Source organism: Gymnodraco acuticeps, unplaced genomic scaffold (genome assembly GCF_902827175.1).
Source record: "Gymnodraco acuticeps unplaced genomic scaffold, fGymAcu1.1, whole genome shotgun sequence".
NCBI lineage: Eukaryota > Metazoa > Chordata > Actinopteri > Perciformes > Bathydraconidae > Gymnodraco > Gymnodraco acuticeps.
Window position 1 is genome coordinate 99,722 of NW_022989981.1, and position 17,779 is coordinate 117,500.

The window sequence follows — 17,779 nt, forward strand, 5'->3', positions numbered from 1 at the left end:
TCTTCTCCTCAACATTTGAGAGGGAAATCCACTACTTCACTCCACCAACAAATACTTTACAAGTTTTCACAAAAAACGAAGAGTTTGGCTTTAAGGCCAGATTTTTTGACAATTGTTTGAATCACTTTCGTTTTAAGTCATTTCCAATAAAAATAAAAGCCTCAACTAAATGAAATGTGATCTACTATCATTTTTATTATTTTATTGATTTAATTTTCTTTTATGTATCTGTTGAATTGAATAACCTGATCAAAATTAAACAATTATGAATTGATATAGTATGTCATTCACAAAATAGCCATATGCACATGGCAACATTTGAATTCCTGTAATTTTTTATTAACTTTTTATTTAATTTTTTTATAAACAAACAGCCCGTCAGACAGCACAATAGCAGTAGTAGACAACAGTATGACTTAAGTCCGACAGGACTTAAGTCAAGACAAAACAAAAAATGGACTGCGACAGGACAAAAATCAACAACAAAAACAAAATCTAAAGGCTCTGAGTCTAAGTCCATTATTAACCCTCCGGTATCATTCGATTGGACTACGCAAATTAGTCATTCGAGACAAAAATGTCCACTGCAAAATGCTTTGATAAAAACATTATATTAAAAGGTTTTTTTCACAACTTTTTTGGGTTTAATCTTTAAAGCAACTTCCGCCCTAATAGAAAATATCAAAAATGTAATCATTTTCAGGATTTTAACCCTTTAAATGCCATTTTGAATACATGAAACCGCTGTTTTTTTTCATGATGAAAATAGAGAAAATGAGTTATTTTCCAAAAAATACATATCTGGGGACTGGCTCTTTTTTTTTTATAACAGTCTTGGATATGTCAAAGATTAGCAACAAAATGGATTTTTTTGCATTATTAGTTTTTGCACAAAACCAAATGTTAAATTATGTTCAGGATTTTAACCCTTGAACTGCCAGTTTGAAAACATGAATTTGCGTTTTCTATGAAAAACATGCACAAAAAGGCAGTTATTTTCCATATAATAAATGTTAGGGGGGGTCGGCTTTTTTTTTATCACAGTCTTGGATATGTCAAAGATTAGCAACAACATTGATTTTGGTTGATTATTAGTTTTTGCACAAAATCAGATTGAACAAAAAAGTTACAAATTAGTCATTCGGGACAAACATTTCCACTTCCAAAAACTGCTCTAAAATGACAACAGATTAATATTTTAAAAAACTTTTTGGGGTTAAATCTTTCAATCAACTTCAGTCCTGATCAAAAATACCAAATGTTAATTTATGTTCAGGATTTTAACCCTTTAACTGCCAGTTTGAAAACACGAATTTGCGTTTTCTATGAAAAACATGCACAAAAAGGCAGTTATTTTCCATATAATGAATGTTGGGGGGGGTCGGCTTTTTTTTAATTTTATCACAGTCTTGGATATGTCAAAGATTAGCAACAACATTGATTTTGGTGGATAATTAGTTTTTGCACAGAATCAGATTAAACAAAAAAGTCACACATTAGCCACTCGCGGACAAAAATGTCCCATCCACTCCCATTATAACCACATCTTTTGATCTCTCCGCCATACCGGTATACAATCATGCATTTTGTAATGTCAGGGTTTTATATTGGAGGAAAATAGTTCAATGTGTCCTTTTTACTGTAAAAACCAGATGTGACATTTTACCATTGAATTACATGCTTGTCATTTCTTGGTTTCTAGGCCTGTTGTATAATGGGGCCCTGAGAGCCATTGGAATACATGTATGCAACTAATATGATGTAGGTGTGTTGGTATGGATGTGGAAGAGTGGTATCAGCTGAGAAATGTGTGTGTGTGTGTGTGTGTGTGTGTGTGTGTGTGTGTGTGTGTGTGTGTGTGTGTGTGTGTGTGTGTGTGTGTGTATGTCTGGATGTACAGTGTGTGTGTGTACAGAGACAACAATATACAGTAGATTTGGTTTACAGCAAGTCGCCGTTTTCGCCTCATATCTTTCTTTCTTTCTCTCTCTCTCTTTCTCTCACTCCCTCATTCCCAAACTCATACACACTCTTACATATTAAACCTCCTTATACCTTGTATGTGTGTGAGTGATTGTGTGTGAGAATGAGACAGGACTAAGTGTGCTCTCATGAAGTTTTGTTTTTCATTTGTGCTGTTTCATGTGTCTTTGAGGTAAACAGATGTATGATCTTGACCCAGCTTGACCTCGATGTTTTGAATTGTTTGGAACTTCAAAGTCCTTTGATAATGTCTCTTTAGCAAACAGACATACACAGCCATACATATACTCCTTGAAGTAAATAAAAACACCTGGCTGCAAAGCCAAAGCTTCAAATATGTGTAGTTTGGCTGGATGGTCATTTTATTCCTGTGATACGCAACAAGCAGTAAGATGAAGAGGAGCTTCTCTGTGGGACAAGAGGTCTCATGCAACCCGTAACTTCAACTGCAGGACTCATCCTCTGAAACAGAAACACCCTGAGAAGGAGAATTTGGTGTGGATCTGAACTGTGCTTGAAAGGAGTCAGCACAAAGATAAAACACTTTTTGCCAAACAGTTTGCCAAACAGTTCATTTATCAGATGGGGGCAGAGAAGAAGGAACAATTCTGCCCGGAATCCCACGTTGATACAGAGGAATCAATGAGGTCCTTTGCTGAGGAGGTTGAGGAGCTGCTGAGGAGCTGCTGAGGAACAACAAGATGGTGATGAGGTTGAGATGTATGAAGGACTACAAAACCATTTAGATGGAAAAAGCCTGATGTTCACAAAAGTGCTTAGTGAGCTCCTCCCCAATCACACCACAAAGGGGATGATAGCACCAGAGATTGCCACAGGAGTAACAAGAATATTCGTTGCGCCGCCACGTGAAGCCATGCTTAGAGAAATGATCAGATGCTTGTGGTGGAGTCTGATCGTTCTTCGTCTGACCGTTCCCCTGAAAGTGGAGAGGACACAGAGGATCCCATCCCGTAGCTGCGCTACATTCATCTGCACTACATTCCTCTGCACTATCCTATCCAATGTTTGCTCAAACATCTGTGGCATCAACATCCCTCCACTTTGTCACCGAACGTCCCCCATGCAGGTGTGTCATGTCGACAATACTGCTGATGATCTCAGGGGTAAAGAATAAATCAAAGAAGGATTCCACGTCATGAATTTTATTTATGCCACTCGTAATGGCATAACGCGTGGGCCCTGAAACCAAACCTCTGGCAGCAGGAATGTAGCGCGGCGTTTCCTCGTGAGAGGGAAACCAGATTTGAAAATGTTTTTATGTCCACCCACTGCCATGATGGACACGATCCTCCGGATAGGATAGTGCAGAGGAAGGTAGCGCAGCTACGGGATGGGATCCTCTGTGTCCTCTCCACTTTCAGGGGAAGGGTTGGAGGAAGAAGGATCAGACTCCACTACAAACTCCACATCAGATTCTCCTTCTCATGTTTGGCAAAAAAGTGTTTTATCTTTGTGCTGACTCCTTTCAAGCACAGTTCAGGCAGATCCACACCAGATTCTCCTTCTCAGGGTGTTTCTGTTTCAGAAGATGAGTCCTGCAGCTGAAGTTAGGGGCTGCATGAGACCTCTTGTCCCACAGAGAAGCTCCTCTTCATCTTACTGCTTGTTGCGTATCACAGGAATTAAATGACCAGCCAGCCAACCTACACATATTTGAAGCTTTGGCTTTGCAGCCAGGTGTTTTTATTTACTTCAAGGAGTATATGTATCGCTGTGTATGTCTGTTTGACATTATCAAAGGACTTTGAAGTTCAAACAATTCAAAACATTGAGGTCAAGCTGGGTCAAGATCATACATCTGTTTACCTCAAAGACACATGAAACAGCACAAATGAAAAACAAAATGCCATGAGAGCACATTTACTCCTGTCTCATTCTCACACACAATCACTCACACACATACAAGGTATAAGGAGGTTTAATATGTAAGAGTGTGTATGAGTTTGGGAATGAGGGAGTGAGAGAAAAAGAGAGAGAGAAAGAAAGAAAGATATGAGGCGAAAACTGCGACTTGCTGTAAACCAAATCTACTGTATATTGTTGTCTCTGTACACACACACTGTACAACCATATACACACACACACACACACACACACACACACACACACACACACACACACACACACACACACACACACACACACACACACACACACACACACACACACACACACACACACACACACACACACACACACACACACACACACACACACACACACACACACACACACACACACACACACACACACATTTCTCAGCTGATACCACTCTTCCACATCCATACCAACACACCTACATCATATTAGTTGCATACATGTATTCCAATGGCTCTCAGGGCCCCATTATACAACAGGCAAAGAAACCAAGAAATGACAAGCATGTAATTCAATGGTAAAATGTCACATCTGGTCATATACAGTAAAAAGGACACATTTAACTATTTTCCTCCAATATAAAACCCTGACATTACAAAATGCATGATTTTATACCGGTATGGCGGAGAGATCAAAAGATGTGGTTATAATGGGATTGAATGGGACATTTTTGGCCGCGATTGGCTAATATGTGAGTTTTTTGTTTAATCTGATTCTGTGCAAAAACTAATAATCAACCAAAATCAATGTTGTTGCTAATCTTTGACATATCCAAGACTGTGTTAAAAAAAAAAAAAGCCGACCCCCCCAACATTTATTATATGGAAAATAACTGCCTTTTTGTGCATGTTTTTCATAGAAAACGCAAATTCATGTTTTCAAACTGGCAGTTAAAGGGTTAAAATCCTGAACATAAGTTAACATTTGGTATTTTTGATCAGGACTGAAGTTGATTGAAAGACATTTTTGTCCCGAATGACTAATTTGTAACTTTTTTGTTCAATCTGATTTTGTGCAAAAACTAATAATGCAAAAAAATCCATTTTGTTGCTAATATTTGACATATCCAAGACTGTTATAAAAAAAAAAGAGCCAGTCCCCAGATATGTATTTTTTGGAAAATAACTCATTTTCTCTGTTTTCATCACAAAAAAAACAGCGGTTTCATGTATTCAAAATGGCATTTAAAGGGTTAAAATCTTGAAAAGGATTACATTTTTGATATCTTCTATTAGGGCGGAAGTTGCTTTAAAGATTGAACCCAAAAAGGTTGTGAAAAAAACCTTTTAATATAATATTTTTATCAAAGCATTTTGCAGTGGACATTTTTGTCTTGAATGACTAATTTGCGTAGTCGATTTGTTACACAGTGAATTAAAGACCGATTTCAAAAATTGAAATCGGAATTCCAAAATAGATCGAGAAAATAGCCTTGACACCGCAGGTCCACCACCCTATTGTACAGAGACATCCGGCATGTCCAGCTCCCGTATATAGGCTACTTGTAGAAGGGGTTCCACATCTTGTGGAATTTCCCCAGGGAGCCCCTCAGTATGCACCTTATTTTCTCGAGTTTGGCTGAATTTAGGACTTCTTTTAACCACAAGGTGTGTGAAGGGGATGTTGGAGACTTCCACATGAGCAATATCAGGCGTCTGGCTAGTAAGGTAACAAAGGCTATGTAGGCTGTCTCCAGAGAAGAGAGTGGCCATGTGGGTGGGGTTACACCAAACAGTGCGGTCATATCATTAGGAGCGATCGGTTTTCCAGTGATTTCTGACAGTGATCTAAAGATGTCAGTCCAATAAGAGTGTAAGACCGGACAAGACCAGAACATGTGTGCGTGACTCGCCGGTGCTTGGCTACATCTGTCACAAGTTGGGTCCACCTCCTTATATATTTTAGAGAGCCTGAGCTTAGTAAAGTGTGTACGATGCACTACTTTGCACTGAATCAGTCCATGTCTAGCACAAATAGAAGATTTATGTACATTAGCAAGGGCTTTTTCCCAAAGTTCTTCAGAAATCTCCTCCCCAAGATCTATTTTCCAAAGAGACTTAATGGAGTTCAGGATAACCAAACGAAGAGAGTAAATCTGAGCGTAAATACACGTCATCATTCCCTTCAGAGTAGATAACGGCCTAAGGAGTGTGTCTTGCGGCGAATCAGCTGGGTGATTAGGAAACTGAGGAAATCTATTATTAACAAAACTGAAAATCTGTAGATACCTGAAGAAATGTTGGCTAGGTAGTGCAAATGTATCAGATAGCTGTTGGAAAGAGGCAAATGTGTTGTGAATATAAAGGTCTTTGAATGTTTTAATGCCTTGGTTAAACCAAATAGTAAATGCGCCATCTACTAAGGATGGAGGAAAAACATGGTTTGCAGTTAAAGGGGCTAATGTAGAGTATGTTTGGAGATCAAAGAAACGTCTGAACTGATTTCAAATGTTCAAGGATGCTTTAACAATTACATTTTTAGTGTAAGCAGAAGAGGGGGTCTTAATGGGAGACTGAGCCAATGCTGAAAGATATACTGGACTACAGGAAGCAGCCTCCATTTCAAGCCAGACAGGCGGAGAGTGCTGTGAGTCAGACTGCAGCCAGGACTGTATTATTCTCAGATTTGTAGCCCAATAATAGAACCTCAAATTCGGCAGAGCAAGTCCACCCCGCGCCTTTGGTCTCTGTAAAAATTGCTTGCGTATCCTTGGGGTTTTGTTGTTCCAAATAAAGTTAGAAATAATAGTGTCAGTTTTACGAAAAAAAGTTTGAGGGAGGAAAATGGGCACACATTGAAATAAATATAGAAATTTGGGGAGTATATTCATCTTTATAGAATTAATTCGGGCAACCAGAGACAGATTTAACACTGACCAGCGGTCGAAGTCTTCCTGTACGCGGGACAAAAGGGGGGCAAAATTAGCTTTATAAAGATCTTTAAATGTATCGGTCACCTGGATCCCGAGGTAAGTGAAGCTGTGTAGTACAATTTTAAATGGTAGACTATGTAGAGGGAACTCACGCGCCACTCTATTTAAAGGGAACAATTCGCTTTTACTTAAATTGAGTTGATAACCGGATACAGCACCAAATGAGCTAAGGATAGAGAGAGCTGCAGGGACAGACACAGATAAGTTAGAGACATAAAGAAGAAGGTCATCCGCGTAAAGAGAAGCTCTCTGTTCTACCCCATGAATTCCTGTAATTTTTTACTTTTAAAGAGTTACATGAAGGAAATGCCCACTTCCTTAATTGTATTTCTTGACATTTAGCTGTTTTTAATGTGTGTGTGTCTACCCGTTGACACACATTTGGCTTTTCAGTAGCAGTGTTTTCTACCTGTAGAGCTCCAAACAACATCATCTCCTCCTCTGTGCAGTCGATGTCCTCCAGCAGGATGGCCCAGCGCGCCTGCTCATACAGCTGGGTCAGACGCACAACATCATACTGCACAGCCAGAGAAAATAGGAGTCAAATCAAGAGTGGAATGGAATTACATATACAGACTGTATCTATAAAAACAACATTTACACATACACACCTTAGGATCTATATCATAGGAGGCAAAGTATTTGAAACGAAGCCAGACTCTGTCATTTTCTTGGATTCCCTGCTGCATGAGACAACGAGATGAGTCCAACCACCTTGGAGGGAAAGAAAATAAGTATATGACCAAGTCAACAATAATTACTTTCTAATCAATGAAACCCCCATTGTGTCAGACCTTTTGGTAAAATAGTTTGCATACTAATGTGTTGTTCTTTTCTCAAAGGCTGGAGATTTTTCGACCAAGAACACAGAAATGTATGAGGAATTGTGAAATAATGTAATGTAATAAATGGACTTGCAATCAACTGACAAATAATAGCAAACAATTTCAAAGACTAGTTCACCATAAGAACTCAAAAGTGGCCATGAAAAGGACAACAATGCTTTTCAAATAAATGATGTACCCTCTCCAGTGTTTGACTTTTTGGTGAGCAGTCTTGCAGGACCTGTTGTCAAGCGGTAGCATGGCTGACAGATCCAAAAGTTGCATTTTCAAGTCATATCTGGGTCAATATTCCTATTTCCCCAGATCTTTGTAAAGGACTATGCCATGATATGATATATTCACAGACTGCCATTCTCCTTGAAAAAGCTTTCCAAACAGATATGTCTGTACCTGCCGTTGATGTGGGCCTTGTCTACCACGCTGGCTGGTCGGAACTGCTTGGTTATGACCTCGGGGGCAGGGGGAGGCTGGGTGACTGACAGCATCTTGTAGATGGCCTCCATCTGAGGTGAGTCGGCAAAGTGAGCAGGCATGCCATTATACAGACAGGGCCGGGATGCTGTAAAGCAAGTGTCAAAGGGTATAGTCAAATTTAAAAAGGTGGTCAGATAGTGGAGGTTAGGAAAACAGTCCGACATCACTAATATAATGAAAATGTTGTTTTGAAGTCTATTCTTCAAACAGAATACTTATTACGAATACTGAGTGCAGCTGCTACACCAAACACCTTAAAGTTCACCTATTGTGCAAAATCCACTATTTCATGTATTTTATTCATTTGTGCCCTCTCTGTGTTAAGAGATTTAGAAAGATTCAGGAGAATAAATAATCACTCTTTTTGTCCTGATTCATTTAAATAAAATAAAATAAGCTGATCAGATTTTGGCAACTTTGTAATGTCCCAATGTGTTGGGTTGTGCAACCATTAGCCAATGGTATAACAGCCACCCTCCTTGGGCCTTTCTCATTTCACTAATTTCCTCTCTTCGACTCCTCGAATCCTCGGTCCTCCGGTAGTGACCCGGGCCGTTTCTCAATCGCGAGGATATAGAGAACCGCAGTGACGCGTCGTAAAACCCGGAAGTAAACTTCTTCCGGTTCCTTCGTGAAAAACGCAATGCAAATTCTCCATAGGATTTTGGAAAATAGCTCGAAATAAGGTCTGTGGTTGACACACATTTAAGAGAGGGATCACGTTTTGTTCAGCCGGATAATCTCCACATGTCTATCCTACTTTTATAATTTTTGAATCATAAATCTAGTCGCCAAAAGCGAAATGCTAACGTTATGATAAACTAACTACAAGCCAGTACAGCAGCAGGGTCGCACGACTTCAACGTCACGCCAATTTAAGGTCGTTTCAACTGACTTGCACTGAAACTGCACTTTGAACACTTTAAATATATTAACGATTTTAAACTGTATACCCCGGTTATCTAGGCCCTTTTTGTTTTGTTTAATGTATACCACGTTTATCTAGGCCCTTTTTGTTTTGTTTTATGTATACATGTCACACTGTGGGAAACGATATTTCTGGATGTATAACATGTAGAATTTTTTACAATAAAGCTGACTTTGACTTCCGCGTGCTTACATATTTTAACAAAGCTTTTCATTTTAGCCACACTGAATTTAACTAGAAGTCATGGCTGTGTCAATTACCAGTCTGATATCGTTTTACAAAGATGACAAGAAGAGTGTAGATAGAGGAGAGAACCACTACAAGTCAGGACACATAAAACAGGGCAGCCTAGATGAAGGTGTGCTTACCGGTGTTGTCAGGGCTAGCATGAGGGACAAGGTTTATAGAGTGTCGGTGAGTAGTGATAGCAAGAGTACCGTTAACCTAAAGTTAATTTATTCACATTAATTCCCATCAAAAAATCCATTTTATGTGTCACATGAAATCTTTATTAGGCAAGGCAAGTTTATTTATATAGCACTTTTCAACACAAGGCAATTCAAAGTGCTTTACAAAAAATGAAAGACATTAAGAAAATGGCATTTAAAATTAGTCATTAAAAAGAAAAGCTAATAAAATAAACATTAAAAGAAAAAATACATGGATAAAAGTTACAGTGCAGTCTAAGATATGAATAGTTCAATTAAAAGCAGCGGCAAAAAGAAAAGTCTTCAGCCTGGATTTAAAAGTAGTAAGAGTTGCAGCGGACCTGCAGGTTTCTGGGAGTTTGTTCCAGATATTTGGAGCATAATAACTGAACGCTGCTTTACCATGTTTAGTTCTGACTCTGGGGACAGAAAGCTGACCAGTCCCTGAAGACCTGAGAGATCTGGATGGTTCATCATTTAGCAGGTGGTCAGAAATATATTTTGGGCCTAAACCATTCAAAGCTTTATAAACCAGCAGCAGTATTTTGAAATCTATTCTTTGACACACAGGAAGCCAGTGTAAAGACTTCAGAACAGGAGTGATGTGATCCACTTTCTTAGTGTCAGTGAGGACTCGAGCAGCAGCGTTCTGAATCAGCTGCAGCTTTCTAATAGATTTTTTAGTGAGACCTGTGAAGACACCATTGCAGTAGTTCAGTCTACTGAAGATAAAAGCATGGACAAGTTTTTCCAAATCCTGCTGTGACATTAGTCTTTTAATCCTAGATATATTCTTTAGGTGATAGTAGGCTGATTTAGTAACTGTTTTAATGTGACTGTTGAAACTCAGGTCAGAGTCCATGACTACACCTAGATTTCTGGCTCTATCTGTTGTTTTGAACATTGCAGGCTGAAGCTCAGCGCTAACTTTTATACGTTCTGCCTTGGCTCCAAAAACCATTACCTCAGTTTTATCTTTGTTTAATTGGAGAAAGTTCTGACACATCCAGTCATTGATTTGATCAATGCACTTACTCAGTGTTTGAATTGGAGCATAGTCTCCTGGTGAAATTGTTATGTAAATTTGTGTGTCATCTGCATATCTATGGTAACTTATTTTGTTGTTCTTCATTATCTGAGCCAGTGGTAGCATGTAGACGTTAAAGAGAAGAGGCCCCAAGATTACAAATATTACACACCAGAAAACACAGAAATATCCATGAAATAAACATACAGTAAGCTATAAACAATTAAAGGTGACATGTCATGCTTTTCCGGTTATTACCCGTCCCCTTGTGTGTTATGAAGGTTTTTATGCATGTAAACGGTGTGCAGAGTGAAAACCCTCAAAGTACACCATGTAGCGAGTAAAACTCTAAAACAGAAAATACCTCCCCAAAACGCCTCGTTGGAGATACGTCACTGTCCATTTGATTCTTCCGGGTACATCATGATGTCATGTCGTCCCCGGAACGAAATGGACCAATCCGTGGAGCCGTTACGTTACGTCCGCGGAGCCGTTACGTTAAGCCCCCGCTGATTGGTCCAAATTGACCAATCCACGGACTTCCTCACACACTCAGTGCAAGCAGCTTTGCTGATTTCTCCTCCCGGGCTGCAGGCTGATAACAGACAGTTGGGATCGCGGCGAAATTCTCTCTGCAGACCCATTCTCACAGCTTTTATCAACCTTTTTCTTACTCAATATCAAGCCACACTTATTGTTTTTACTTCGGCTGTGACTTTGTGTGTGCTCAGGGTGAGTTTGGCTGTGTTTCGCTGTGTATCGCTAAACAAGGAAATAACACCTCCACGGAGCTCAGCGCGATTCACAACGTCCCGACTGGTCCCGACCAATCGGAACACACTGGGCTCACAGGGAGGGGGGGGGGGGCAAGAGCTGCAACGAGCCGTTTAGTGGAGAGAGTGAATACTGCTGAATACACATACTATACAGAGATGCTGTATGCGAAACCAATGTGAGTTTGGAACATTGAACAATGTAAATCTATTCTAGTAGACCTCAACAATGGAATTATGATCAGTGGAAATGGCCATGACATGTGACCTTTAAAGGGATAATTGGGAAGGCATTACAAATGTAAATATATTTTTAAATAATAAAACAATCCCACCACCACAGGTATCTACAGGAGAAGAGGGAATTCTCTCCACAAAATGTGAATGCCCACGTGGAGAATGGAAATGCAGTCATGCGGCTGCATTAGCCATCTTTGCCATCCACAATTTCAGCTGCACTGACACCCCCTGTCAGTAGAAGAAGCCAAAGGCAGCTAAATGTACGCATTCAGTGGAGGAGCTATTTCCTCCAACCAATAACTCATTCAACCCGCTGACAAGAGAGCCCACCTCCGAAGATCGTGACTGGCTGAGGGACAGACTCGGGGGCAGGTTCTCAGGAATTTCTTGGCTTCTCTCCCCCGAGCCAGAAGAGGAACACTACAGCTTGGAAACACTTACTGTTCCTGAAATTCTCAAATCTGTTGGGCATCAGGGACCTGAGGCAATTGTGGCAAGCATGGCATTGTCTGAGGAGCAACAGAGGGTATTGCAGGTGGCTACCACTGGTCAGCGAACCAACCCAAACTGGCATTTGTTCAGGAAAGGAAGGTTGACTGCCAGCAACTTTGGAGCTGTCCTGAGGTCAAAGCGTGTGACTGCTTCCCTTATTGCCAGGGTGCTAGGGCAACAACAGGCCCTTGATGGTGTTGTCTGTACAGTGGGGGACTATGAATGAATGTGAGGATGTCAGGGCATTCACCACTGCAACCCAGATGCAGGTCCATGAGTCAGGTTTGTGGCTCTCCCAATCAGGAGTGTTGGGGGCATCTCCAGATGGTCTGGTAGGGTCTTCCGCTGTGCTGGAGGTAAAGTGTCCCTACGGAGCCAGGGAAATGACAATTAGTGAAGCATTGCAAATCAAGGGCTTCTGTGTCAGTAAGGAGGGAGAAAGATTCAGCCTGCGTGAGGAACATCCTTACTGGCACCAAGTGCAAGGTCAGCTTCACCTCACTGCAAGAAAGAAGAAGAAATACAAAAATTGTGAATAGTTTTTAATTTACATTTACTCGCCTTTGCAATGTTGTGGTTGTTAGAGTGTTAGGCTTCCTGTCAGCTCGTCTGTTGGGAAGATATAAAATATTAGTTTCATGGAAGTCACACCGTCACATATAAGAGCATTAAGACATACAGTACATAGGCTAAAACAAAACATCTAAAGATATAACCTTGCACTTTGTCTCGTGAACATTTTCACTATTTTGACATTTTTATAGATGAAAATTGAACTAAAGAAATAAATGGTAGATTAATCCATATTGAAAATAGGTGTCAGCTGCTACACTAATTATAATAGTTATATTTCTTAATTAATTAAGATATTACTCTATTGATCCCAATTTGGGAAATGTTTGTGTTGCAGCAGCATAACAAGAAAAACAAAATATAAGTTATTATATATACAAAAGTATGTGAGGGATGGAATATTAAATTGAATATAAATGTAAAATGTACATGTGATTTTACGTCCAAGAGAAGCTATGGAGCAGAGAGTTCTCTGCCAGCCAGAGGTGATGTTATTAGTTCAATATGTCAAACTGATTTCCCTGACTACAATCTTTAGTTACATGGTGAAACGTTATGCTGCTTGTACTAATTAGACTTATCATATAAGCCACACAGGTTTTAATAGGATGTATTCATTATCTTTACTTATGTTGCGGTTTTGTCAGCAGCGCCATCTCTAAAACGGCGATACAGTCACTACCCATCATTTACATTTCACCGTGACATGGACAAAAATGTAACGTCAGCTTACCTCATGGCACGAATCCAGACTCTCCTTTGGAAAACATTGGCCGGGAAACGATAGAACGAGCACGTTTCATGCGAAGACCTGTGCTGTGGCTGCAACCCGGAGCAAAGCAACAAACCATTGCGTAGCTACCTAGTAGCGCTAGCTTTAGCTAACGTTAGCTAACGAAACGAACTGCCGAGTAAAATTGGAAAACACTGGTAATTAATTATTCTATAATTTGCAAAACTACGGTGTTAAAAACGACAATTTCAAAAATACAGATTCTAATGGTCAGATATAGATATACAGATACTAAAGATAGGCAGGTACTTGCTTTCAAGCAGAACGCAGGGGAAAACAAACTTAGCTGGAGTGTTTACGTGTTAGGCGTAATGACGTACAACGGCCTCGACAATTTCTGTAGTCCTATTCCGCCACTCGGTAACAACCATCGTTTTTCAGACACGTAAACTCTTCAAAAATCACCAGTGGGGTCACTGCTGATGTATTTACAGTGTAATGTCGTAGAACAAAACGTGATTTATCTCTTAAATTTGTGTGAACCACAGACCTTATTTTGAGCTATTTTCCAAAACCCTATGGAAAAAATGCATTGCTTTTTGACGAAGGAACCGGAAGTGCTAAAAATGCTAACTTACTTCCGGGTTTTGCGACGCGTCACTGCGGTTCTCTATTGGCTTCCAAGCCAATATTTCAAGGATGCTACGTCATCAAGTGGCGCAGCAGGACCGTTCCAATGTCCAGCATACTTGGAATTCCACCGAGGCCGCGTCCTTGGTTTGGGAGAAATTTCGAGGCTGCACATGGGTAGACTTTGCGTCCTTCAAATCCCCACAATGCTTTGCGCACGGACCAATTTCCCTAAATCTGTGGCGGAAAATGTAAGGCGGGGCCTCTCATATGATGCACACTTGCTAGCCTGTTCCACTCTTCCTTTTCCGACGTTCCTTCGTTTGCCAGGAAGGATTCTTGCCTAGCTTCTGAAGTAAGTGACTCGGAAGACATGTGCTACCAAGCTAGCGTCCTCGCGATTGAGAAACGGCCCCGGAAATGGTTTTCGGCGCGCCATGTTGAAGGCATCCAATTTCTCTAAATGCACATCAAGGAGCGAGGATCGAGCGTCGAGGAGGCTCTCTGGAGGAGCTATAACCGAGGATACACTGATGGGTCCTCCACGGCTCCTCTGCGGATGCATTTCCGGCAACAGTGATGTTCCAAAGAGTCGTTACGCACGGCCGGACTTATCTCAGCCAATGACAGTTCTGCATGCATCCCCTGGATATTATTTTATTAACTGCTATCATCGCAACGCAATGTTTACAGTGAGAACAGCTGTGAGGTCTGTGCAGAAAGCAGAGCAGTGTGTATAATATATATCACTCAGTATAACAGGCCTACATTATTACTCTCTTTATTTGCTTTAGTTTAGTAGATATCTACAAACAAAGAGTCGATATTTGTCTAAAACCATTTAGTGCTTCACATAATAAAATGCACAACGGCTGTAGCCTGATATTATATGCTTAGTTTAGGAGCTGTAGGTGCGTGTTTAACAGTGTGTAGGTGCGTGTGGTACAGTGTGTGTGTGTGTGTGTGTGTGTGCGCGTAGATGCGGCGGACGGACAGGTATCAGTTGGTTTGGTGTCCTATGCTTACTTGTAATACTTGTAAATAAAACCTTTGGCCCGTAATTTTATTTCCTCATTGTAGCGACCCGAGGGGGGGGGGGGGGGGGGGTGGGATTACATTACATTATTACATTACATTGCATTTAGCTGACACTTTTATCCAAAGCGACTTACAATAAGTACATTCGACCAGGAAGACACAACCTTGAAGAAAACAGAATCATATAAGTACATCAGGTTTCATAGAGCCAAACATTTCAAGTGCCACTCAACTGGCTTTAGATAAGCCAGTCCTTTATTAGTATATAAGTGCTCTGTTAGCAGTTCTTTGTTAGTAATTCTATCGCTCGAGGTGGAGTCGAAAGAGATGAGTTTTCAGTCTGCGCCGGAAGGTGTGTAAGCTTTCTGCTGTCCTGATGTCAATGGGGAGCTCATTCCACCATCTTGGAGCCAGGATAGCAAACCCACGTGTTTTTGCCGATGGGAACTTGGGTCCCCCTCGCAGCGAGGGTGCAGCGAGTCGTTTGGCTGATGCAGAGCGTAGTGCACGCGCTGGGGTATACAGTTTAACCATGTCCTGGATGTACGAAGGGCCAGATCCATTCGCAGCACGATAAGCAAGTACCAGTGTCTTGAAGTGGATTCTAGCAGTTACCGGAAGCCAGTGAAGGGAGCGGAGGAGCGGAGTGGTGTGTGAACATTTTGGAAGGTTGAAGACCAAACGAGCCGCTGCATTCTGGATGAGCTGCAGAGGTCGGATGGCACATGCAGGTAGACCAGCCAGGAGGGAGTTGAAGTAGTCTAGGCGTGAGATGACGAGAGCCTGGACCAGAACCTGCGTCGCTTTCTGTGTCAGTTGGGGATGTGTCTTCCTGATGTTGTAAAGCGTGTATCTGCAGCAACGGGTTGTTGCATATCAATAATATATATCCAGTCTCTGATAGTGTTACGTTATTGTGCTGTGAGTGCTCTCATACTTGTTTGATTCTGAAATTGTATATCCTGGCTCCAAAATTGTGGAATGAGCTCCACATTGAAAACAGGACAGCAGATAGCTTGCACATCTTCCGGGGCAGACTAAAAACTCATCTCTTTTGACTCCACTTCGAGCGATAGAATTACTAACAAAGAATTGCTAACAAAGCACTTATATAGGCTACTAATAAAGGACTGGCTTATCTAAAGCCAGTTGAGCAGCACTTGAAATGTTTTAGCTCTATGAAACCTGATGTACTTATATGATTCTGTTTTCTTCAAGTTTGTATCTTGTTGGTCGAATGCACTTATTGTAAGTCGCTTTGGATAAAAGCGTAAGCTAAATGCAATGTAATGTACTATTTATATAAATATATATATATACCTATATATATATATATGTGTGTATATGTCGGAATCTGTATTCTGTTTATGTCTCATTATACCGCACTGTGAATTAATGAAAAGTAAATATATAAATCATCATGAACACAGTTCTGTCCATCAGACAGAGGGCTGTGCCTCCTGCATCATTAATGGACGTCTATTTAAAATGACCGCTCAGAGGAGAGGATTTCTCATTTCTCTAACCGCCTGCTGCTTCCCCTCCTCTCTCATTGGTTCCCCTCCTCGGCTCCTCCGCTCGCATGGCTCGCATCTCCTGTGGGACTAAGACATGAGGATAGGGCCGTTTCTCAATCTCGAGGAAACTGGCTTCCAAGCCAATATTTCAAGGATGCTACGTAATCGAGTGCCGCCGAAGGACTGTTCCAATCTCCAGCATACTTGGAATTCCACTGAGGCCGCGTCCTTGGTTTGGGGGTAATTTCGAGGCTGCACATGGGACTTCGCGTCCTTAAAATCCCCACAATGCTTTGCGCACGGACCAATTTCCCAAATCTGTGGCGGAAAATGTAAGGCGGGGCCTCTCATATGACGCACACCTGCACACTTGCTAGCCTGTTCCACTCTTCGTTTTCCGAATGCCAGGAAGGATTCTTGCCTAGCTTCTGAAGCAAGTGACTCGGAAGACATGTGCTACCAAGCAAGCATCCTCGCAATTGAGAAACGGCCTAGGAGTCGAGGAGGGGAAATTAGTGAAATGAGAAAGGCCCCTTGTCACCTGAATCTCCTCCTAGAGCACCATTGTGTTTTTTTTAATCAATCATCTCTCAGACAGGCGTGGCCAGCAGCTGCTCATTTGCATTTAAAGCTACAGACACAGAATCAGCACTTTTGAAACAGGGCTGAAACAGAAGGGTTTAATTGCATGATACAATGCATGAGCTGTTTGGTATTTCGAGCCAAACACTTTAGAGACATGTTTTGTATATAAGAAGAAGATGAAACTTCTTCTTTACTTAAACTTAACTTAACTAATGTGTATTTAAAAAAGAGGAATAGTTTTGGCGAAAACTAAAAGGTACCATGGGGTGCAGGAATTTGTTTTGGTTTCAAGACCCTGGTTCACGGAGGATACCAAAAAAGTCCTAGAAAGACAAGGTAAACTGAAATATATGCATTTAAAAAAGAGGAATAGTTTCGGCCGATAACTAAAAGGTACCATGGGGTCGGATTAGATTTTTCCAAAGGGGGGTTCGTTTAGCATGAAACACTTGAAATAACTAAAGGGCCATGAGTGTTTTTAAATGCCATTTTATATTGTTGCTTTTAAATGAGTGTTTTTAAATGTCATTTCATAATATGTTTCTGAATGTCTTTCATTTTTGTAAAGCATTTTGAATTGCCTTGTGTTGAAATGTGCTATATAAATAAACTTGCCTTTCCCAAGGAGGAAATTCAGTTTACACACACACAGTTTTACACTCTATACTGTCTTTACAGATAG

General features: G+C 40.8%; 1 protein-coding gene across 1 annotated transcript in view; it reads right to left on the reverse strand.

Moving 5' to 3' along the window:
• Positions 1-17,779, reverse strand: part of fermt3b (fermitin family member 3b) — a 37,102-nt gene that overhangs the window by 4,494 nt on the left and 14,829 nt on the right. Inside the window, exons 5-7 of the mRNA XM_034211904.1 lie at positions 8,050-8,218; positions 7,426-7,528; positions 7,224-7,331 (exon numbers count right to left, since the gene is read on the reverse strand). Coding sequence (XP_034067795.1) covers positions 7,224-7,331; positions 7,426-7,528; positions 8,050-8,218 — 380 coding nt within the window. The remainder of the gene's footprint in view (positions 1-7,223; positions 7,332-7,425; positions 7,529-8,049; positions 8,219-17,779) is intronic.